At 35.2% G+C, this 24,893-nt stretch overlaps 3 protein-coding genes across 8 annotated transcripts; 1 reads left to right on the top strand and 2 right to left on the bottom strand.

Moving 5' to 3' along the window:
• Positions 1–1,347: 1,347 nt before the first annotated feature.
• On the bottom strand, positions 1,348–10,146 carry LOC104905242 (putative casein kinase II subunit beta-4). 6 transcript variants are annotated; one of them, XM_010693709.4, is made up of 5 exons: positions 9,600–10,146; positions 7,176–7,394; positions 3,035–3,129; positions 2,753–2,918; positions 1,348–1,885 (listed from the first exon to the last, which is right to left on the bottom strand). In XM_010693709.4, exons 1-5 carry the CDS (start codon positions 9,841–9,843, stop codon positions 1,752–1,754), a joined length of 858 nt encoding a protein of 285 aa, XP_010692011.1. In that variant the 5' UTR covers positions 9,844–10,146; the 3' UTR covers positions 1,348–1,751. The 6 variants fall into 6 exon arrangements, with proteins under 6 accessions (XP_010692011.1, XP_010692009.1, XP_010692013.1 ...); XM_010693707.4 differs by having other exon boundaries at positions 3,035–3,144; positions 9,600–10,145; XM_010693711.4 differs by having other exon boundaries at positions 3,035–3,144; positions 9,630–10,143.
• A 5,709-nt stretch (positions 10,147–15,855) lies between these two features.
• On the top strand, positions 15,856–19,634 carry LOC104905244 (cytochrome P450 714C2). Its single transcript, XM_010693713.4, has 5 exons — positions 15,856–16,236; positions 17,154–17,380; positions 17,962–18,206; positions 18,292–18,652; positions 19,064–19,634. The coding sequence occupies exons 1-5, from the start codon at positions 15,957–15,959 to the stop codon at positions 19,487–19,489; spliced, it is 1,539 nt and encodes a 512-aa protein (XP_010692015.2). The 5' UTR covers positions 15,856–15,956; the 3' UTR covers positions 19,490–19,634.
• A 3,258-nt stretch (positions 19,635–22,892) lies between these two features.
• Positions 22,893–24,666, bottom strand: LOC104905245 (cytochrome c oxidase-assembly factor COX23, mitochondrial). Its single transcript, XM_010693715.4, has 3 exons — positions 24,443–24,666; positions 23,933–24,009; positions 22,893–23,171 (listed from the first exon to the last, which is right to left on the bottom strand). The coding sequence occupies exons 1-3, from the start codon at positions 24,531–24,533 to the stop codon at positions 23,124–23,126; spliced, it is 216 nt and encodes a 71-aa protein (XP_010692017.1). The 5' UTR covers positions 24,534–24,666; the 3' UTR covers positions 22,893–23,123.
• Between the last annotated feature and the right edge of the window lie 227 nt (positions 24,667–24,893).

The raw sequence follows: 24,893 nt of genomic DNA, 5'->3' as shown, positions 1-24,893 counted from the left end.
ATTACTTTTGTCATAGAAAACTAAAAGTGGTAGTACAAAAAGAAGCATCCAGAAGAAAAGTGAAAAGAACAGGGATTAAATATCTAGCAATATAAAATCTCACACCAAAAAGATCCAGTCAATTTAAAAATTGGGAGTTTGGGACTTTCAATTGTTTAACTATGCTGTATGTGTGTTACTTGGGGAGCAATTAACCTATATTGAATAATTTATAGCATGTAGACTACAAACTACAAACTACAAACTACAAACTACAAACTACTACATTATCAGACCGGGTAAATCCTCGATCACCATAGAATGCCACCAATTTTATTTACATCTTCCGTTTCAATTTAGTTGTGACACTTTTAAAATTATGCACTCCTAGGCAATTTTGGAGAGGAGAAAGATAGAGAAAGAAAAGAGAAAAGTCCCTAGGAGATAATAAGATGTTATTACTCAAAATGAAAATATCACAACTAAATTGAAACTTCCTAAATAAAAAATGTCGCAACTAAATTGAAACAGAAATAGTATATAATTACAAAAAATTTACTTAATTTGAGGCTTATTTTTTCTTTTCTTTCTCTTTAAGCCATTTCGAAAAAAAATTGTTTGGTGCAAATCATCAATAAAGGCTATTATAATGGGCCGAGGTATAGTTTTACATGAGATAATGTACTTTAATCAAAAAAGCATAGTAGCTTATCTTAACTCAATAATTATTTGCTAATAATTTTCAAATGAAATGCAAAAGTCTATAGTATCATCTTAAAAGGATAAATTTTTATTCACACTACTTTTAAAATGATCCTTTTATCTCATACAATAAGGTAAGGCAAATGATCATTCTTTTAAATTTACCATCATTAAGGCCCCGTTCTTTTGGACAGAAAGAAACTAAACTGAACTAAGAGAAACTGAATTGCAGAGAAAAACCGAACTAAAATTAACTTAACTAGCTGTCCAAAAAAAAAAAAAATCCAAAAGAACCGGACTTAACTGAATCATTGGATTACTCTTTTATTGTTACTATCACTAAATTGATTCATTATCAAGGGTTATGGAGCACTTATCTTGACTCAATCATGTAAAACAATTGGTACAATTTAGCATACCACAACAACTCTATAGTCCATACCTAACATCCAACGTCAGAATTCAGCTAATTCGGCCAGTTTTATGTATAGTTTGACCAGAATTCATGAGTCATGACATTGTAACACTCTCACTAAAGTATTTCTTTCTTTTTTCGGGGAGGTGAAAACTGTGGCAAGGTGAGAATATCAATCGCACACACAATGCTGCTGTGAATTGCTGTCACTGAATTTCAGCAGCAAAAACTGCTACTACTACAGAAACAGATGAAATAAAATGTCTACAATCAGTAAATTTAGATTTTACCAAAATTCACTGTACAAATCCATGGTCTCAAATTCTAAGAAAAAGAATGCATGATGCTTTCATAAATCAATTCAGAAGTAAGATGGGAAGGAGGCAACCAATATAGCTCTAAGTGATTATCAATAGAACTTGGGAATAAAATTACACATGCACGCTGTAAACTTCACTACCAACTTTAAAGATGGCTTTAGGCCATTGTACATGGAACTTCGTCCCTAAGAATTCGTAAAAACCACCACAGTTTACCTGGAAAATTTGAAGCATATGTACCCGGGAAAAACGAACAAAGCAGAAGCGCCGCTAAGCAGTGGATTTCTTTTTCTTGTTCTTTTCGTCGTTGTGAGATGCAGCATGGAAAGCGGGCATCAAGGCTTGTGGACCTTAAAACCAAATATCCTCGGCACATAGGTTTTAGTTGCTTGAGTTGGCAAAAGGTTCCCGTATGTCATCAGAAAAAGGTGAGGGAATGTAGTCCCAAAGTATGCACCATCCACATCTTCTAAATGTCAAGGAAATACTAGGGATGAGGGAGCTCAAATTAGAACATAATACACACAACATAAACAGAGTGAATAGATGTAACCAGGCCAAAACCATTGCTTTATGTATCGTTTGCTAATACAAACGTGTTTTTGACAACACCACATCAGCTCACTTCTAAAATATGTTTTGACATGCAATTCACATTGTATTAATGTTCATGTGCTAGAAGCTATTTGGAAAGATGCAGAGAGAGATGTGTCCCCCAAGAGAGTTTATTGTATCATACTTTGAGTTTGCTGTCAAACAGACCTCAAAATTCGATAACCTATAGCAATAAACTCAAAAACATGCACACAAACAACATAAATTCAAATCAAAGGTCTACAACCAATGAAATGATCCCAACTTCCACAACATAAAGTTGCAAACCATTCGGGATTTTAGTTGTTGAATTATCCATGTCCTACGCCTGCAATCTGCAATTATATGGAAGCAGTATGGTTTACAATTTACAGGTATATGATTGACGTATAACAATAAGAGGCCAAACAACACATTATGTAGTGAAATTATACTCAACATGTGTGCTACTTTGTGAAGTAAGCTTATGGATTTTGAAAAGCCGCCCTCAGAAAGATGATTCACATAAGTTAACAATGATACAAAATCAAGTCATTCACTAACTGCCAAAGCCTAGAGCCACAGAACAATTACTAGACCCCCCCCCCCCCCCCAAGGCTTCCACACACCCACCCACCAGAAGAAAAGTAGACACTGCATGTGAATAAGGATATAAAGGGTAGGATAAGTCTAGCAAAATGACACACTTCAAGTCAAAAATGATGCACAAAAGACATATCAAATTTGCTGGCTATAAGGATACTGCCTTGGTATTTCGACCTTGGATAATAGATGTCTTCACATTTTGGGCAGTAGATTTTCACGGTGCTTGATCGTGGAATGTCTGATGGGCCAACAGGAAGAGCCGCCTGCCCAGAGCAGTAAATCCTAGGACAACGCCCAAATTCATATTTTTTATACTTATCTAACTGCAGGAAACAGCACACATATTCACATCAGAAAAATAAACAGAAAAACTCAAAATTGCCTCCTCCTAGAAAAAAGTAGATAAACGAACAGACACGCAGAGAAGAAACATCTTTACCATAGCAGCCATTCCTTTACTAGTCAAAATGTATCGAACATGAATCAGGCCATAAAGCATTTCTGCTGCAGATTCAATCAACTCATTCTGTTCCTCTGTAAACATATCACCTAAAACATATTATAGCAATAGCCAAGGAGTTTAGAAGAAATATAAAGGAGAAACCAAATTGACCTTAAGGCAGCGTCCTCCAAACTAGACACAAAGATTTAACACCAAAGAGATCCCCATGCAATATACTTACATGATTATATCTGACAAGTCGCAGGGCTAATTGAATAGATTTGTCTCTAATTGATGGTTTCCCTCAAACAATTGAATAAAAACCTTACTCACTGGCCTAAATGATAGAAAAGAAACAAAGGAGTAGAAGTTTGGCCCAAAACAAATCTGTTGGAACCAGTGACACAAGGAACGCGGGACGCCTGCCTGATGTGCGATTCGAATCGCTCGTCCCCAATCGCAGAACAAACGCGACTCAGGTCGCCTCAGTTCGTGAATCAGATTGCCTAAGGCAACGTCCCTTTTTATCGCAAAAAACCCAACCAATTGAGCCCAATTGCAAAACTAGGGTTTTGCTCGACAATTTTAGTTGAATAATTGAGGCAATGTTCCCAATAATAGATCTTAAAACCTTAGGGCTTTTACTTTCCGGAATAATATAGAATAGTTTTCTGTATTTAATTTTAATATTGGTTTGTTTTTTGCAATTTCAGGCTTTGGAAGTTGAAGGTTTGATAATGGAGGTTATGTTGATGAAAGGGAAGAGGGTCGAAGTTCTGAAGAACTGGTGAAAAAAGTGGGCAGTGGACCCCTTGCTCCCCTTTATAAAAAATTATTTTCTAGAAGCCTCTTAGTCAAGCACAGTAGTACTACGTAGTATGGTGAACCTTTTTAATAAATATTTATATCATCAATTTTTACTTATTTTTTGATAGGATACTAAGAGTTTTAATATTTTATTAATAAAAAAAATGACCCAACGTTCCGGATTCACCCAAGGTAGCATTTCCCGTACCCGTTTCCATACCACGTTTCGCATGGACTCTCGTTCCTTTGTGACATTGGTTGGAACTCACTTTAAACGACCTGAGCACTGCCAGTAGCCAATGTCGTTGCCACCTATGTTGCTCAGACACGGATACGGGTGTCGTGTCCAAGTAGGGATCGGAGGATCCGACACTCTAGTCCCAAAATTTGAGGGATACGGCGATACGGTCAAAAGAGTGTCTTGACCAATTTTTCTAGACACGGGTATCTGAAAAGTGTCGGAAAAAAATTGGATACTTGAGATGTTTTTCAAAAAATACATTTATTTTGAAATTGAAAATTAAAATAAATAATAAAGAGTAACAAGTTTTTTAGTACGAGATAGCATAAAAATAATACTTTAGTTATATAAACTTGTGTTCAATTAACGTATCTCTAATATAATGTTACTTATGCCCGTAAAAAAAAAATTTAATGTTACTTATGAGTTATGACAGTTTTTTTTTTTTAAGGCCCAAATATACCTAGCCCACTTTAATGCTTTCTTTAAAACCCTAGTTGGTAAAACTTTAAGAAAAAATAAAAAAGAAAAAAAATAAAGAAAAGGGGGAGGGGCACATCCACGTAATTAGAAACTGACTGGATTAAATGAAAAAAAAGAGAGGAAGACAGAGAAAGAAAATGTCGGGGGCTAGGGAAAGAAAGAGAAAAACACCATCGCCGACCGCCGCCGGCCGCCGCCGACTGCCTTTGCCGGGGATCTGACAACACCATCTGGCTCGGAATTCTTGCTAGAACCAAAGCCCCATGGTAATTTGTCCTAGTATAAGCATTTTCCTCTTCAATTTCCAGATCTAGGTTTTCGAATCAACCCTAAATCTGTGATTTTTCATCTTCTTTTCTTTCCTCCTCTCTCTCTCGGTTCCTCTAGTGTCGACCCTTGAAGAGTATATTCGACACTTACTCCGACATGGGACTCGACACCTTTTCCAGGCGTGTCGCGCGTCGTGTCGCGTGTCGTGTCGAGTCGATACGCGATACTCCGGCCTGGAGAGGGTGTCGGAGTAACATAGGTTGCCACAACAGTAAGCATCTGCATCCTCAACAAACTCTTTGGTTGAGAAAATTATGCTTATGCCTCCTAATTATGGGCCCGCCGAATCGTTGCTTTCTTTTTATGTGGGCAGTGTGTGGAATCACCCACAGCGGAAGACCAGATTCTGTAAGAAAAGTGGATTACAAGATTTAATCCTGCCAAGAGTTTCCCTTCGGCACGTCTCTGTCCTCAATCTGTCTTTAGCCTTTTTTGGACGATAGAACGGAAAGAGGAAAAGGGAAGTAGAAGAAGACAAGAAGAGGATTCCACAATGGGATTCAGGAGTAGTTCTGCCATGCTGTGGCGAGCAGTTGGCAATTGAAGAGAACTTTCCCACAAATCATACAAGAATGACTACCCTTACATCCCAGAGTAACATGTTCTCTATCGAAATAACATCATATAACCCTTAGTTATGGAATTTAGTAATTTACAGAATATCAGGGTTTCTAGACGGGTTCGGGAAGGCAAAATACCATGTAGTGATGACACTTATATTGAGAGGAGGGAGGTGCTTTGAGATAATAGGCTCACTAAATCTAAGTGAATGTATAGATACAACAATATAGCTGGAAATAGAGGCAAAATGGAGTAAGTTTTTTTTAAAAAAAAAGGAGAGAAAGCTTCACTTTCCAATAATATTTAATAAGGGAATGTATCAGGAAACAATATGACGAGAATGTAAAAGGGAGCACTTCTTCCAAGGCTTAGAAAGGAGAAGAAAGACAGTAGTGAGGAACTTATGACCAAGCAATAGGAACAGAAATGAAAGAAAGAGGGCCTTTCAAGGACAAGAAAAGATTGTAAACCGTCCTCCCCCAATCCCCTCTAATTTACGTTAGGGAAAGACATGACTTAAAGATAGAGAACAAATAAGCACGCTAACAACTTCTATGTTAAAAAATGGAGTCGGTTCTAAAAGAAGGGCAAATCTACAAGGTATCTCTTAGTTTTTGACAATTCTATTTAGTAGCCAGCTGAATTTCATGAATTTCACACAGGAACCTTCAGAAATTGACGTTTTTATTCGATATCACTTCAAACAAAAATATAATCTAACCACCCGCCCACCACCTTCCCACACTTCGAGCCACCACTATCGTCATTGACTAGACCTTATGTCCCCGTAACCTCTTGACCCATCATTAGACATTCATTACTATTGATGACATCTACATAAGCAACAATTAATGGGGTAAATGATTGCAAAGAGTAGGCATAGTGGGTCTGGTTGGTGCAATAATGGTGGTGGGGACTAGGAGAGGGTGACCGACGGGTGATTAAGGTGGTGGGAGGCTATACCAAGTACGAAGATCAATAACTGGGGTACTATGTGAATCTCAAAAACTTGGGGTCGTATCAAATAGAAATGTTGCACATTGAGGTATATCATGTAGAATTACCAAAAAAAAAAAAAAAAAAAGAAAGATTAAACAACAAAAGGGGGGAAAGATAGATAGGAGCAGCTATAAGGTATATTACATTCTTAAATGGGCAAAAAACACTACAAAAACCTCACAAGAAAACCGTGACTTTAGGAGTTGACTAGCATGACATTAAGCCAATTGACAAAACTAGTTTCTAACACAAGTAAAGATTTTCAGATTCACCAATGAATGTGTCTTCCATCACATTAATGCTTGAGACACATAAAAGATGTAACATGGTCTTTTGTTCTTAACCTATTAAAATCTCCATGCTTACACTAGTGATTTTATACCAAGGAAAAAAATCGCGGATAAGGTTGCATCAGCGGTAAGGGTAGCGTTGAGGCTGAAGTGGCTTGTAATGGATATATGGAACTTCCATGCTGTATACGTACCAGGAAAACAACATCTAATATTAATAGATATCAGACTGGTTTATTCCACCCATAATTACCAGCTAAAGGATAAGAAAGGAGATACATATCAGTTGATCTGTGCTTCTCTATTGTCAGATAAAGACGGTTCATTTCTGAAATTGATCAAGGGCGTAACTACATTTCTAAACAAAAAATTAAACCATCTATGAAGATGAAAAAATTTATAAGAACCCAAAAGAACAAAAGCTTACCATGAGAAGATTCAACATCCAAAATGACGTCGAGTGCGTAATCATAATATGGAACTTGGCTGCTCAATCCACAAAGATTGAAATCATCTTGGATGTAATCATCATCAATCTCACAGAAAAATTCATTCCCTCGCAAATTGCAAAACCATGAAATCCATGCTGTATCCTCACCATCAGATGCACTAACATCAGACTCTTCACTGTCAGTTTCAGACTCCTCTACAATGAAAGAAGAAAAAAACATCAGCAGCTATGATTTCAAGTAGACTCAATGACTATTCACAAGGTATCAACATTATCATCTCCACTATTTTGTAAAAATCTCACTTAAGTGGGAAACAAGCAAGAATTAATCATAAGGAAACGAAGTACAAACAAATTATTCACTACATAAGTTCCAGTAGCAAAAGGCTTCATCAAGAATGAAGATAACAGTCTATGGCTGTGCTTTGTTCACCTAAAATAAGGTGTATGGTCTACTTATTTCTGATCTGATCTCATCTGATATTTAGTCCGACTCCGGTTATATATTCTAGCTCTAATAAGAACTTGTCAAGAATTATCATCACCATTGTCATTATTAATTTATTATCACTAGTTTACTATAACCAATATCACTTCTACCCCCGCTCAACAAGGTAACGAATATATGGAAGGAATATTTTCACTTAGGTAAATATTGTACAACAAGGTAAAGAATCTCTACCATCAAAAAGAAAAGAAAAAAAAAAAGAAGCTCTTGAGCTTGTAATTAGACAAACTTTGTAGGCTGGAGGACATAACAAAATACTACTTAAAGCCAAACTCTCCCATCCCAATATATAATTATCACTTCTACAACCCGCTCAACAGGTCAATTGGCAAGGATGAAATATGAAGAATCCTGAAATATATGGAAAGAATATTTTCACTTAGGTAAATATTGTACAACAAGGTAAAGAATCTCTCCCATCAAAAAGAAAAGAAAAAACAAAAAAGCTCTTAAGCTTGTCGTTAGACAAACTTTGTAGGCTGGAGGACATAACAGAATACTGCTTAAAGCCAAACTCTCCCATCACAATAGACAATTATATTGAATAAAGCTTAATAATTCCGTAATGCACAGATGCATTGACTTTGCTAGACGAAAGAGAGGTTGACGAGAAGCCATATGACATATACGAACGTGCTAGAAATGTTAAGGATACAATTCAATTGCATCGTCTTCAAGTTGTTGACATCCATCAAGGTTGGTCGAAAGTCATGTTTTCATTATCATAAGCGTGGATACTGTTTGTTATGTGAGAGGAACACAAACATCGCAATGTGTAATGTATCTAAAACACTTTCCCTAGATCATTTCTGAAAAAACAATCTGATTCACAACTACCTACAGCAACTACAAACAAAAGATACTTTCTTCATTCTTAAAAGAAGCCCAACATTTCGATTTAGAATGTTTTGAAAAACTTTATAGCATTTCCTTACTTGACTAATCTGTTGTCTATCTCTCTCTTCAAGACATAGGTTTCGCTTTCTATTTCTCTCATCACATGGGAATCTTACATGTTGTGCCTCCTCCCCAGGTTGCACTTATTATAGAGCGGAGGAAGTATCTTTCAGTTACAATGCAAAGAGAAAGGGGGGGGGGGGGGATATGTCCTCAACTCGAGAAATCCTACACAATAATGAAAAGTTCCAGTTTGCCACAGCTTTATCAACTGCATAGCGAAGTCTCATCCACTCAAGTGAAAACAACTTCTAACACCAAAAGCTTTGCAAATTGTCCTGTTGATATAATCATACAAACCCCAAACATAAGGTCTTTGTCGTAAAAAGGCATCGATTCCATTCTCATTACATCCCAATTAAACACATTAGCCTGACTGTCCTAATTGTTCATGTCGACTCCTCCCACAATCCCATAAAGCCATCATAATCCAGGTTTGCCCACTGATCCATACAAGTCCAACTTCCAAATTGAAAAATCCCACTTAACCTCTCCCCTTCATTAGAGCATTACCATAACTTTCATCACCTTCATCAAATACTACTACCACTGATATTTTCCTAATCTATGTTCGAAAAAAAGCTCAAACACAGAGATAAATAAATTCATACAAATACAAACTCATTTCAGCAAATTAATAAAAAGTAGCTGAAACCATTTCACATTAATATCACAAAATATATGCTCCTTATACCATAACAAGCACTAAAACAACTCAAGCTCCAAACAAACTAATCCCCATTGCTAGTTGAGCTCATTTTGTACCTCTATCAAACAAAACGACACATCAAAAATCGAAAAACCATGAACAATATCACACCAACAAGAACCATTTAAGACCAATTAACAACCAAACACACACATGCAACAAAAAATGACCTCAAACAAAAAGTAAAAAGAGCTAAAAACTTAAAACACATAGAAGGTTTACAAACCCTCGTAGCAAATCTTAGCATTATTCACACCAGAGTAATCAGGTGGTGTTTTTCCGGCGGAAGTCGACGGCGCAGAAACCCTAACATCTTTATCTTTAGGGTTAGTACTAAATCCTCTCGAAGTTGAAGGAGAACTTCGCTCAAGATGCTTATCTAAAACATCATTGATGCGTTTTCGATCAATATTTCCAATTTCCGACGATTTCGACGACCCACCTCCAACATTTCCTCTTTCTCGGTGCATAATTTTCGCCCCCAAATTTGAAATTAGAATTTGAATTGAGGAGAGAGAAAAAGGGGGGAACTCAAGGGTTGGAATTGGTGGACATGATTTGTGAATTTGGAAGATAAGTGAAAATTAGGGCATTTTTTCGATGAGACGAAAAAAGCGATAAATGTAGAATTGGGGGAAAAATCTGGGGAAAATTGGGGGTGGGGATGTTGATGATTGTTGATATTGGAGAAGGTGACGATGCTGATGAGAGAGCAAGCTCCTCTTTTGCCTTTTACCTATCTCACTCTCTTCCTCTTTCTCTATTTTCGTCTCTCATTTTTCTTTCTTTTTCAAATCTTTTCATTTAAAAAAAAAAAAATTGACACAAATAATAAAGAAATAAATAACAAAATAGCTTACCTTCTTTTATCCTAAAAAAAAAACTTGTTTAAGTGAGAGGAAAAATTAGGTAACATTTTTGCTAGGGTTATACTTATTTTATCATAATGTATAAAGAAGTATTATGTAGGTACAAAAATGGAAAACATGCACATCTAAATTATAAATCATCAATAAGGTGGTCACCATTAACATTTTATTGGTTGCCTTGTGTGCTTCACAATACATATGTGTAATTAAACACTTGTTGAATTGTTTGAATAGCGTATGAGATTTATCAGCCAACATTTGAACATTCCACGGCATGGTATATAACCATGTTTTTTTTTAATGAACAACAGGTGATAGCTTAGTGGTGTTGGCATTACCTTCGATCTTATAGATCCTAAGATCGAGTTTTCACTCCTTACAAGGAAGGATCCCAAATTTTCCCCTATTTGCAAGGCTCTTCATTTTACCTTTTAAAAAATATATATATAACCATGTTTATCAGCGGTATTGATGACGATCAAATTATCACCTTCAACTTGAAAACGAGTTAAATCGTTGTTGGAGGGCCACCATAAACTTATTTAGAGCCGTAATCTAGGAGAAGTGTGTCCCAATTGCAAAGCATGTCCCACAATGAAGAACCTCAATGATGTCACATAATGGACCCATATAAAGCTAATTAACTTTTGGATGAGCTATGAAATTTGATTTGATGTAATTTTTCCTCCGAAAGTCAAGTGACCCTTTTAACTAGGGATTCACCTGTTTTATTGTGCTTGGAGTATGTAATTGTGAGTGAGAATTACAAAAGATCATACTAGCTAACATCGCATGGTCAACATCAATAGCTCAATTTGCAACTTTATTTGTTTCTCGGTAAGTAAGGCAGGTGAAATATTATTCAAAACGTTGAAGAAGAACCAAAATCTCTTGAAATGGGTTGAAATTTAACCGAGGATTAAATTAATGACTATAAGTTTATCTTCTTCCATTTCAATTTGCATATATCGAGATCTAGTGCCCAAAGTATTCCATGTCTAATTATCTAAATTGTCAAACTATGAAAATTTTATATTAATCTCTATTATATAAGAGAAGGGGAGCTATGGTGTCCTCTTTTGAACTGATTTTTTTGCCCCATTCCCTTTCTAAATTACAAAAGGAATCTCAAAATTAAAATCGAGACTCAACAAAAAATTACCGAAAATTAATTTACAACACTCACTCACAAATCACTTAAAAGAAGAAACTTTACAAATCACTCATACAATTAAGAAAATCATGTTATAAAAATCACGCAAATCACTCAAATAATCAGGAAACTTTATTAAAACTTAAAAATTAACATACAAAGTAAAACTAATAACCTATAACGTCAATACATACAAAAACATTTACTACAAAAATTTACTTACAAATCACTGTTCTTAAGAACCATTCACAATTACAAAGTCACAAAAGTTACCTATAAACACAAATTTGAGAAAAGCATAAGATTTTGACGGCGATATCACACATTCATCCATCGGCAATTTGCGAACTTCGAAAAAAGTACACTAGTGGAAAAAATAGAAAGGGCTGCGCAGGAAGGGCTGCGCTTTTCCTAAAAGCGCAGCCCTACATAGCAGAAGGGCTGCGCTTTTTTTAGTAGGGCTGCGCTTTTAGGAAAAGCGCAGCCCTTCTTACCTACAGAAGGGTTGCACTTTTTTAAAAAGCGTAGCCCTACTATGTGAAGGGCTGCGCTTTTTTAAAAAAGCGCAGCCCTTCCTAAAAAAATTTGAAATAAAAAAGTTCGCGGGCTTCAAATATTAAGCGGGATTCGTCAAATATATCCCTCATTCTTCTCTCTCCTCTCTCACGTCCCTCATTATTCCTTTTCCTCCTTCTCTCACGTCCCTCCTCCCTCTCCTCCTTCTCTCTCATCCTCTCTTCTCTCTCAAAAACTCCCAGAAACGTTGCAACAAAAACGCTGAAATGATTTGCACTAATCATGCCGACTGAGTCCGATTGCCTATTGTGATACCTTTTCGGAAGCGGAACGGGCCAACGAGTCAAACTCACCGCTACGCCGTGATGTTTAGGCTTTTTAAGCCATCCGAGTTCGTTTAAGCCTCCAAATAGCCATTTTAAGTTTTTCCGATTTTTTTTTCCTTAATTATGTATTAGGGTTTTGTTTTATGTATTTAAACATTATTAGGTTAATGTTTGGAGGTAGTTCTTGTATTTTCAGATCTATAATGTTCTTGTATACTTTTCTTTGTTTTGATTAAATGTTCTTGTATACTTCTCTTTGTTTTGATTAATGTTCTTGTATTTTCATCTTTGTTTTGATTAATGTTCTTGTATTTTCAGATCTATAATTTCTTCTCTTTAGTATATTAGTTTTTGTTCCTTTTTTTCATTTTCGTTTCGTTCTTTTTTTTGTTTTGGGTTTAGTATTTTCATTTTCGTTTCGTTTCTCTTCTGTTTAATTTCAGAAAATGTGAGATTATGAGTAAAAAAATGTCGAAAAAAATTTTTTTTTTTGGTAGGAAGGGCTGCGCTTTTTAGGTAAAAGCGCATTCCAGGGTTTCTCTGAATTTGAAAGTTTTCACTTAGTAGGTCTCCATACTAAGGCTCAAGCCAATTAAGTCCGTAGCGTCTACCGATTTCGCCATATCCCCTTTTGTGTTTTGTTTTAAGATTAGGATCTTAGTGTGATGTCCTTCCCCGTTATTCTTTCATTTCTGCCGGAACCATCGAATTCATTAGATTTGATATGGATTACTATCAAATGTTTCCTCCTATTTCATTTTTTGTATATCTTCTTTCATCTCTATCGGAAGTCTATATCTTCATTTGCTTTGGTCTAATCAGAAATGATTCTATCATTTCTGTAGCTCCAATTCAATATAGATGGATATATACCATATATATCCTCCTCCCCATTTTTTTCCCATGCAATTTTGAATACTCAAAGGATCGATTCTAGCTTAGAAGGGCTGCACTTTTACCTAAAAAGCGCAGCCCTTCTAGCTGAAGGGCTACGCTTTTCTAGCGCAGCCCTACTTAAAAAGTGAAGGGCTGCTACTGAAAGGAAAAGCGCAGCGCTACTTAAAAAGTGAAGGGCTGCTACTGAAATGGCTGCTGTCAAAAAGCGCAACCCTACATGCCTTTTTCAGCGCGGTCCTTCTTCATTTTTCCACTAGTGGTAGATAATTCTTTTAACCTTCAAAATTATTTCACATTAGTTGAAATAAACAATAGCAAATTAGTTGACTGTTATGTAGTTAAAAAAATGGAGATGACAACAATGAGTTCAAAAAGATTTTTATACAATCAGACTTAAATTTAATTCATTTTCATATAAAACAAATTTAGTTTTTTCTAAAAATAATGCCAATATTAAAAAATTTTACCCATAACTTTTGCAAAAAGTCCATGTCCAGAAATAAATTTTTAAAAACAAAACAATATCAAACTTTTTGCGAACAATTTTTTGCAAAAATTTATTTTCAGAAAAAAAAACTAAATTAATTTGCAAAAAGTAACGATTTTTGTTTTTCTAAGAAAACAAATCCAACATCAAATTGTGTATGAACAAAAAAATCAAAATTTCATTTAAAATATAATTGATGCTCAAAGTGTTAAAATTTATAAAAGGACAAAAATTGAAATGATGAAAATTTTTAAATATCAATGTGTGCAAACATAATTTAGAAGTTAGACAAGGAAAAAAAAATGAGGTGTATTTGTAGTGAAATCATAATTTAGAAGTTAGACAAGGAAACAAATTATTTAATTTTTCATAGTGTTTCCTATATATAATGAAACTTTTACATATATTTGGACCTATCTCTTTCTATTATATAATAGCGATTAATTATCAAGGTAAAAAGGTTTATGTAAAATATTATTCAAAAATTAAAGTACAACATATCTCTATTATATAAGGGAGGGGAGGCTATGGTGTCCCCGAATGAAGAGACTATTTTACCCCGACCCTTTTCCTTTCTAAATTACAAATCCACTTACAAACCAAAGGGAGATTCAAATAAAAATACTGGAAATAAAATTATAACAATCACTCACAAGTCAACTTAAATCATAGAATTGCATAATTTACATTATACAAAACACTCAAGTGATGAAACTTTACGAAAACCAAAAAAGTAACTTACAAACTACAACCAATACACTACAACGTCAATACATACTCACAAAAAATTGACTTGAAATCCAAGTGTCCACTTTCTTCACAATATATGAAGTAGTGTACTTAATTTAAAAATCAACTAAAAAATTATAATATTAGAAATCATAGATAAATTCAATAGAATTTCTATTTTGTTCATAGAAGTTTGACCTTGAAAAGTAAAAAAAAAAGACTGGTGAGAGACTTAAGTGACATAGACTAAACCAATTAAATTTTGTAACTAAAAATAATTATACTTTGTAGGTCTAATGTTCAAATTTTGACTTTTACATAAGTCGAAAAAAATCGAGTTTCTGTTTTGAAAAGAATTCAAGCACGCATCGCGTACAAAAAATGCTAGTATACACTAATAAGTAATACCACCCATGATTATAAATTATATATATAAAAAAAAACAGAATTTCAACCTACCATATTTGTTATCGTACTCTAATACGACATTTCTTCTAATAATTTAATCAAATCTTGTCTTTTGAGGTATAAGGACATATTTGGCAATAATTTTTGAGTAGTTTTTAACGCTTGTACTAATCAAATTTTTAATAATGGTGAAAAGTTGTGTTTGGAGTAGTTTATGACGTTTGAACTAGTGTTTTGGAAAAGTTACAAATATTATCTTTTGGAGTTGAGGTAGCTTTTGAAAATTAAATATTGTTTTTTTATGCTAATAACTAGTTTAACCAAACACTAATTATCCTAAAAGTTATTTTCACGGTAAAATTCTAGTGACTAGTATCTAACAATTAGTACAATAATTGACAACTACTTCTACCGTTAACCGTTATAGGCTCCCGCAATCGCTAATTTTGACAAACAGGCCTAAAACTATAAAGTAAATAAGAAAAATGTGAAAAGTATCGGTACCCATAAAGTAACAAATCGTATCAAACTACTACCCATCATTAATACTTTCATAGGGGAAAAAACAGATACTTACTTGAACCTCCCGCTTTTATTAATTTATCGTATTTTTTTAGGAGGTTCCTTATTAGTTTACCTATTTATTTTGTTTCTACTTTTGGAATAGGATCATTAATTTTCCATCATACATACACTTAACTTAAGGATGAGGAGCTAGCTCATGTGGTAGAGCACTCCCCTCTGATCCTTGAGGTCAGGGGTTTGATCCTTACCCCCAGCATCATGTTGGGGTATTTCCTTAGCATGCTTTGCATGCTTTACCAGCCAATGTGCTGGTAGTTCCTACAAGGCTAGTAGCCTTGGTAGGAGTTAGTCCTTGGGCTGACTTAATTTCCCAATAAAAAAAAAAAAAAAACACTTAACTTTAACGTATAATTTTCTTTCAAAAAAAAAAAAAACTTTAACGTATAAATATAGTTTTTCTATTATTTTATGTTTCACAACATTATTTCTCATAAAACTTTGTGCAAAATAAACAGATAAACTAATAAAAATCGGAGAGAGTATTATATTAGTATATGTATGCATCACTGACTCCTGCCTCTTTAGATTCCTTTTGGTGGAAGTCTGAACGTTAGGGAACAAAATCGAAGTCTTTCTTGCTAGTTTTTTCTTCTTCTTCTAGGTATTGAAAAAAATGGAAGTTGTTCTACAAATAACAGCAATATTAGTGGGATTGACTATACTGGGGATAGTATCCATGTATGTGAATCTAGTGTTGAAGCCTAAAAAACTAAGGTGGAAGCTGAAACAGCAAGGAATAATAGGGCCTCCACCTTGTTCAATTTTGCAGGGTAACATCCCTCAAATTGTTAAAATGAAATCTGAAATATTAATACCACCCCCTGATAATAAAATTCATCATGATTGGCATATCATCCACTTTCCTCACCTTCAGGAATGGCGTTATTACTATGGTAACAGTACACTAACACCCTTCTTTCTCTCTCTACATGTCATGTATATTCAATTTTTTTTCATATGATTATATGTTATAATATCATTATGTTGTTTATTTTTGTTAGTGTTTGGTTTGGGTGATTTATGTTTGTCAATTGTGATATGCTATTATGCTTGAATAGAGGGTAATTTGGGGAACTTGGGGTCATATGGGAGGGTAATTTGGGAAAATCTAACATTACACGTTATGGTATCAAAGTCAGTTTATAGTTGTTCGTTTAGAGTAGTCATATTGCATTCAACATACATCTGGGTGTTAGGTTATATTTTGCTCGAAACTCTACTTAATTATTATGTGATTATGCGCGTTTGGAGGTATCAAATGAGCAATAAGCAAAAAAAAAAAGCTTTGAGTGTACCACGAGCATGGTACACCCTGGTGTAAGATAAAAATTCTCGTACTTAAATATTAGTCATAGTACTTATAATCGTGTTTGTTTCAAAAATTGAAACAAGAAACTGAAAACTATTTTGTCCCATTTCTTTATTTTTGGGTTTAGTTTAAAAAAAATTGAAAGCCAAAAAAATTACGATAGAGTCATTTATATCGTATCATATAACAATAAGATCTTTAAACTAAAACTAGAAACTGACAATGATACTAAACCGACAGTAGATTGAGACATTGTTAGTGTTATCATACAGATGTTATATTAGGTCTATTATCCTTGCCATCAATATGGCTCTTACATGTCTTGGAGTAGCAAGTTTTACTACTTGTACCTTTTTGGACAAAGAAAGTAGTTACTAATTAGTTAGAGCTGTTTCCTTCCCTATGACCCTATATGCGTGTGCCTCTTTATAGAATTCTTAGTTAGCTGTTGTTAATCCTGAATAGTTTACAATGTAAATGCCTATGGTGAATGGTGAGCAGGGCCAGTGTTCACATATTCAACTGGAAGCATGCAGATATTATGCATAACAGACCCTGATCTTGTGAAGGAAATAATCAACTGCAAATCCGTCGATTTAGGAAAGCCTTCGTATTTATCAAAGGAACGAGGTCCTCTATTGGGTCGAGGCATTATCTCCTCAAGTGGTTCACTTTGGGAACATCAAAGGAAAATCATCTCGCCGGAGTTTTTCCCGGACAAAGTTAAGGTAAGCTAGACAGTTTAGTTTTCTTCTTTGGTGCGACAACAAGAGCGGGGCTGCAACAACCCAGCCACCTCAGAACTGTTTGTGAGTTATGCTCATGTGATGATAGCTTTAGGCTCTTGTTTCACCTTAACAGATTAAGTTCAGGTTACTTAAGATTAGTTCAAATGAATGTTACAATGTTCAGTTAAGTTTTATTTAAGTTCATATAAGGGGAAATCAGATCAAAAGAACAAAGTCTTAGTATGTATTCATAATAAGCTGGTTTACTTACTTTTTATTCATGGTAAGCGTATGTATGTATAGTAAGCCTCTGTTACCCGGACTCTTCATTCTACCATAAGCACCTATGTTAGATCCTCGACACTCTAACTTCACAAATGCATATGGACACTTCGATCTTTGTTTTTGGCCAAAATCATGGAAATTATTCATTATATAGCCAAATTGGACACTGCAGACACTTCATCCTGGGAATATTCAATATGTACCCATATTGGGCAACATTTTAGCTAATGGACATCTGCCTTGTATATCTTACTCTAGTGGATATAACTTTTGAGACCTGAAACTAAAAATTGCAGGGCATGTTTGGTTTGATGGTGGAAGCTACAACCTCAATGTTGAGTTCCTGGGAAGATCGAGTAAATAGAAGTGGTGGAACAGCAGAGATCTCAATTGATAGATATTTGAGAAGCTTGTCAGCTGACATAATTTCGAAAGCCGCATTTGGGAGCAGCTATTCTCAAGGGAAAGACATATTCTCAAAGATAAGGGAGGTTCAAAAGCTAATGAGCAAAACTCTACATGTTGGAATTCCCTTTTCAAGGTAAATTATGTTCTTATTACCAACTATTTAGGAACAGGAGGCAGGAGCAGGTGAATCTAAATCTGCGTATACTGAACATTTGCAGGTACATTCCAACCAAGAACAATAGGGAGATAAAGAGTTTAGACAAGGAGATCAATATGAAGATATTGAAGGTTGTTAAAGAACGAATGGGAGCAGAACGTGAGATAGATTTCTTACAAAAGATACTTGAAGGTGCTAGAAAATGCAGTACTGAACACTCTGAGATAGATCATGAGAGGCTCATCATAGACAACTGCAAGACTATATATTTTGCTGGTCATGAAACAACTGCTACTACAGCAACATGGAGCTTGATGTTAATGGCGGCATTCCCTCATTGGCAGACTCGGGCTCGAGCTGAGGTACGTAAAGCTTGTGGAGATGGGATTCCAACTGCTGACAATTTGAGAAACATGAAAGTGGTATGTTTTTTCTTTCTTTACTAACAGTAATACTCTGAACTATGTAGCTGCCTAATGTTCATGTTCATGTAGCAAAAATAAGACTGTCCTTCCAATCAAATCTATCTTGAGGCCGAATAGTTAAAGGGAGTGTTTGGTTGGGAGGAGAACATTTTTCATGGAAAGTGAATGTCTGATGTTGCTTTGTTTCGATAAAGGGTGGAATATACTTCTTCCACGGGCGGAGAACATATTTCTTTGATGAATGATTGCTACAGTTTCTACTTTCTTGCAACAGATGTGTTTTCCCTTGAAAAGTTCTTCATGGAAATTCATTTTACTTCAAAATAGAGCGCATGTCTATGTGAACACTGTATTACTTGACTTGCTCTCAGGTTGGCCCTTCTTTTGACCTTGTATTCCCTTTGGCAGTTGACAATGATTATCCAAGAGACGCTTCGTTTGTACCCGCCAGCATTATATGTAGTACGAACAGCACTACAAGATGCGAAGCTAAAAGACTATCAAATTCCAAAAGGAACTGACATCCAAATTCCTGTACCAGTGTTGCACCAGGATCCTGACCTATGGGGGCAGGACGCGTTTGATTTCAACCCAGAAAGATTTGCCAATGGAATTGCAGCGGCATGCAAAACCCCGCAAGCTTATATGCCTTTCGGGTTTGGAGCTCGCGTATGTCTTGGCCAACACTTTGCCATGGTGGAACTTAAAGTGATCTTATCTCTTATTTTATCCAAGTTTAGCTTTTCGCTTTCACCAGCATATCAGCATTACCCTGTATTTAGGCTAGTTATTGAACCTGAACATGGAGTCAAACTTCTCCTTAAAAGGTTATGACTTATGATAGAGATTTGTTTTTGCTCTATTAGTCGCCCAAATTAAAGCCTTTGCTATCATCTGATGATATAATGTACTAGTACTATCGACTGAAACAGAAGTCATTTCTTTTGATTTTCTATCAGAAAGTAAAAGTTCCCTCATACTTTCACCAAGTCTTTATGTTAAAAGCATTTAATAGGCACAATTATACATTCATATAATCATATGCATGCCTAATTGTTCTGTAAGTAACATTAGGACGGAGAATAGCAATACCCAAGAGTTAACATAACTTGGAATTGAGAAAGTAATTCATATTTATCTTCAAAATTAACATACTAAATAGTAGTTGTTTTCTCTTCAATAGGCTAACGACACTTTTTGCGTTAATTTTGAGAGTTCATAAACATCAAATCTTGACGGATCACTTGTGTACAAGACTACAAGGATTGTCAATCCTTAAGATTAATGAACATTTTTGAGATATTCTTTCTCTTGTCATGCTTTTCAAGACAAATGTAATATTATATAAAGTTTTGCAATTCAAAAGTAATACTAGTATAGTATTTTGAAAAAAAATAAATTAGAATTCAACCTCATAATGTTAGTCCATTTATAAGGGAAAAAAGGTTTATTAGATTAATATTTATTCATTATTTCCTTTTGGGTCCCACTTGTTATACATGAAGAATTTTATGATGCTCCAATGTAAGCAACTAGAGCTAATCAAGATGAACTCGACTCAAAAAATGGGCAGGTTTTGAACACAATTTTTCGGTTTGTGGTACGAGCCTGGCCCAAGATACCGGGCTTTGGCACGGAATTTTGGCTTGAGTCTTGACTCCGCCCGTGGTTTTGGCTCGAAACGGGCTATTTTTTGGGTCAAAGTTCAACCCGGCCCAACCCAGGATTACCTCTATAAACAACTAAGCATAGAGTAAATCTTATGTGGTTTCGAAGTTTTTTTTTTCACAAAGTAAATTTGTGATTAATTATGTGCAAAAGCACCAGACAGCTCCTTCTATATGTATCATAATGTCCATAGGATTATCTTCCTTTTTTCTCCCTTCTTTTTAAGTTTTGAATCTTAATTATCTACTTCATGAAAATGGGGAGCAAGGAAAGTGTTCATTTGTTGAGCATAGCATACGCCAACGAGGTGAAAGAAATTTCACCCAAGTTTTTCATGAACGAAGTTGAGGTATACTCCGAGAACTCTAGATACCTAACAAGTTAGCTACGCAACACATTATGCATTGATGAAAATGCCATTTTCCCCACCAATGCAAGGTACTTTGGATTGTTAAAGGAAAGCTTCCCAAATATGCATGTATTTTCAACAAATTTCCTACAAAAAGAGCTTTTTCGCATTTTCTCGGTTCACAATTGGACTAACCACGAATACGGTATCCTAAGACCTAAATAAGAAAGTGTGAATAATCTAACTACTACCAAGGGTCCTTTAGTACTTAATTTTGAGGAAATGGCACAATGGTAATTTATTTCCGAACAACGGGAAGCATACTTCTATCAGAACTAAACTGATTATATGCAGGGCGTGGTCACTGGTGAGTGGAGGCGTTGATTGTGGAACCTGCAAGCCTACAACCTCAATGTTGGGTTCCTGGAAAGATAGAATCGATAGCAGTCGTGGAACAGCAAAGATCACCATTGATGAGGACAGAAGCTTGTCAGCTCATATAATTGCCAAAGCTACATGGGAGCAATGATTTTCAAGGGAAAGAGATTTTCACAAAGACCAGACCCCTTCAGAAGCTGATGTCTAAAACGCTTGTTAAGGTTCCCTTTTGAGATGAATAAAATCATCTATGAACTTTCACCTCTGAAGAGATGTCATCAATTTAGAACCAAAGCTCCCTGTTTTTGGTTGTCACAGGTATATTGCAACCAAAACCATTAGGGAGATAAAGATATTATAGAAGGACAGAGACTTGATGATATCAGCAGAGTCGAAGCTAGAATGTGGGAGAAGAAACATGAGATGGATTTCTTACAAAAAAAAAAAACTCAAAAGTACCAGAGACAGCAGCAATCAGCATGTACTTACTTACTTACCTTAAAAACCGATCATGAGAAACTTATTGCAGAAAACTGTAAAACCATATATTTTGCCAGCCATGAAGCATCCATGAACAACGCAGCATGGTGCTTGAAATTAATCGCCACATACCATGATTGGCAGGATCAGGCTGAAGTTAAAGTGCCTGAAGTTTGTGGACAGAGGATTCCATCTTCTGATGATCTGAGGAATTTGAAAGTGGTACACTGGTATGTTTCTCATCCTTCACTAGCATTACCAGACGGAACGTCAGGTTGGACGAACACTATTTTCGATGGAAAATGATTTCCCTCGAATAATGTACACAATTGTAATTAATTTTCCTTTCTTTGGTTCCTTGCCCGAAAAGTTTGAGAGAAGGAGAATTGGAAGTGGAGGGAAAAAGGATGGATGGGAGGAGAAAAAGTGGAAGCTAAGGAGTATGAACAAAACCGTGGCATTCCATATTTCCGTCCTTCAGAAAAGTAAATGTTTTCTACCAATTAGAGAACTATTTTACGCCATTTACCAACCTAACAAAGGAAAATGGGACAACCAGTTTCCATAGAAAGTGATCTCCACCCAACCAAACACTATCTTCGAATGTGAGGCGGCCTCTGGGAAAGGTCTGTGAAGGCTTCTCAATATCATATGGAATTAAGATAAACTCACTCAAGTAGGCAAAGCTGATAAGCTGCATTTGGTTATGTGCTCTATAGCAATGACACATCTAACTAAGCTCTGAAACCTTACCTTCTAAAATGATTTGGATAGCCCCTACAATCATATTCAATTCAGATAAGCAAAGCTGCAAACGCAATTACAAATGGATCGCGCAAACACTTGACCTTCTAGACTAATTAATTCGCTTTGCCAAACTCCTGTTGTTCTTTTGACACTATATCAACGACATGCCTCCATTGACACATGACAATGGTTCTCCAGGAGTATATGTGACAAGAACAGTTGGAAGATACTGAACTTTATGACAATTCAAGTTTGAAACTTCCAAAAGAAATTGATTCTGAGTGCAACATTTGCTACAACATTAACATCAAAATCACCCCATTGCCTACAAACAAACTCCGGTAGTGTAGAACTGTGGGGGTGATGGAGTTCAGACTCAGACAGTCTTATCCCTGCAATAACAAAGAGATTTTCTCCATTCTCCAATAGATCCCTGTTCCTAGACATGAGAACCATCTACTGCTTCACAATGAAAAAGTTGTGTAGACAGTTTAATAAGTAATTTTTTCATTAGTCTACCATCTGAATTATGCTATCAGCCTCATATATTTCCATTTTATAACTTATTGCAACAGGTTTGTCCATGTTTCAGAAAACCATTAAACACCGCATGAATGAAATATTCAAATACATGCAACACAATTGATTTATGAATCGAAGATCCTTATACAAAGAGATTCTGGAGTAAATTGTCAAGAGTGTACACATGTACAAGGGACTCATCAAAAGCTTGTCCATGCATATGAAATATTATTTCAGAACGAAAGTGCACTCTATAGCAACAAATCAATCTCTTTTGACTTTAAAAAAAGAAAAATATTTTAAAGCATGCCTTTCTAAGAGGATCTATGAAAATAAAGAGCGACCTCGGTTGCGTTCCAGTCGTGCCTCCCTCTGCAAAGGAGACAGCATTTAATAAGCTTTAAACAAAACCACACTGGACAATATAAAATGTGGTTAAAAAAACACCTACAAAAGAAAGTTACTTTGGTATCGCTTTGATTCATTATTTCCTCCCTCTCTCCACTCCCCAATAGACTAGTCCTGATGAAGCAATGAGGTAATGCAACTACAAGGGAGAAGTGTGGGGATACAACAAGTTTTCCATTTCTACCAAGTAAATTTCAACACCTAGGTTCAAAAGTTCCAATACCTATCAGACCTCAATAAAGGACTTTGAGCCTTAGTAATTTACAAATTTCATACAACTATTGTCTTCAAGTCCCATCACCAAACATCTCCGATCCAAGACAAGTGCAAGTATTCTTTTAATGGAAAACAGAAAAATTGAAGCATGCATTATTTCACAAATTTGTCTACAAATATAAAAACACATACATTACGATCCATAACCTTAATATTAGTTATTACCCTCACTAGTCACTTCCATTTGTTATGATGATATATTTTAGCATAATTTTGCGAAAAGTTTCATGCCAATGTCTATGGTAATGAAACTTCGTCCCATACATGTGTTTCTCTTCATAAATTTCTATTACAACTCAATACTATGGAACTTTCCTTGCAAAATCACACTAAAATTACCCGCAATGAATTCTATTTCCCTTCTTTCTGTATAAAGATAACTAAGATAATCCACCAAATCACACATCACTAAGAATCATAAAGGAAAATTCGAGGGTACAAACGCTTACCTCCTTCTTCTTGCATTCCTTATAAACATCAAAATGTTCTTGACATTTGCTCTTATCCGAATTATATTGCTCCAAACCTGTTTATTTCAATCACCCCACATGTTGCTCTTCATTAAGAAGACAAATTTCACAAATTAAGCTAATCAAAACTCTAAAAACACAATCACACGCTTAATCCCAATATTCCAGTGAAACAATTGATGTCAATTTCAATCATTGAAATCAACTTATATAAAATATATAATTTATCACAAGGGTTTCTAAGATATTAATCATCATATAACCACTTTTCAGTTAAAGTTCTACTCACTAAAAGGATTAAGCTAATCACACAAACATCAAATAATTACCACCGGATATATAAAAGTGTCTAAATTGATGCCCAATAATTGAAATTTTGCCCAATTAGCAACAAGAGATTCAGTGTTTTCTGGGTAAATGTTGCGATTAATTGTATAAAAACATGAACGTAATAAATAGTAAAAAAAGGAAAAAAAGGGAAGAACTTACATTTAAGAGAAGCAGTATATTGAGGGTAACAGGAAGAATCGGAAATCCTAGCTGCACTTGGGTATGGTGGTGATTCTACTTTCGACGCCATTACTTCGCCACCCTTTTTCTCTCTCTTCCTCGTGCCAAACTCTCTTTTTGTTCTTCTTGTTCTTCATTTTTCTAATTTCCCCAACTTTTAAGAATAGAAAAACAATGAAAAATAAAGTAGGGTAACCCTTTGAATTTTTTTTTGGACACAATCGATCAATAATATTCGAATCGGATAAATCAGCCTAGATCGATTTATGAGAAATTATATGTCTCGAATCTTTAGTATTTTCCTCTTTATTACCTCTTTCATATATTTTTGTTTACATGGGGTAAAAGAAAATTTTGTTGCATGAAATCTTGTATAGTATTTTTTTTTTTTTTTTGCGAGGAGCAATTTAAATTACATAATTTTTTTGGC

The sequence above is a fragment of the Beta vulgaris genome, chromosome 1, assembly GCF_026745355.1.
Source record: "Beta vulgaris subsp. vulgaris cultivar EL10 chromosome 1, EL10.2, whole genome shotgun sequence".
In the NCBI taxonomy this organism is placed as follows: domain Eukaryota; kingdom Viridiplantae; phylum Streptophyta; class Magnoliopsida; order Caryophyllales; family Amaranthaceae; genus Beta; species Beta vulgaris.
The sequence above is the reverse complement of the archived record's forward strand: the minus strand, read 5'-3'. Positions and strand labels throughout refer to the sequence as shown.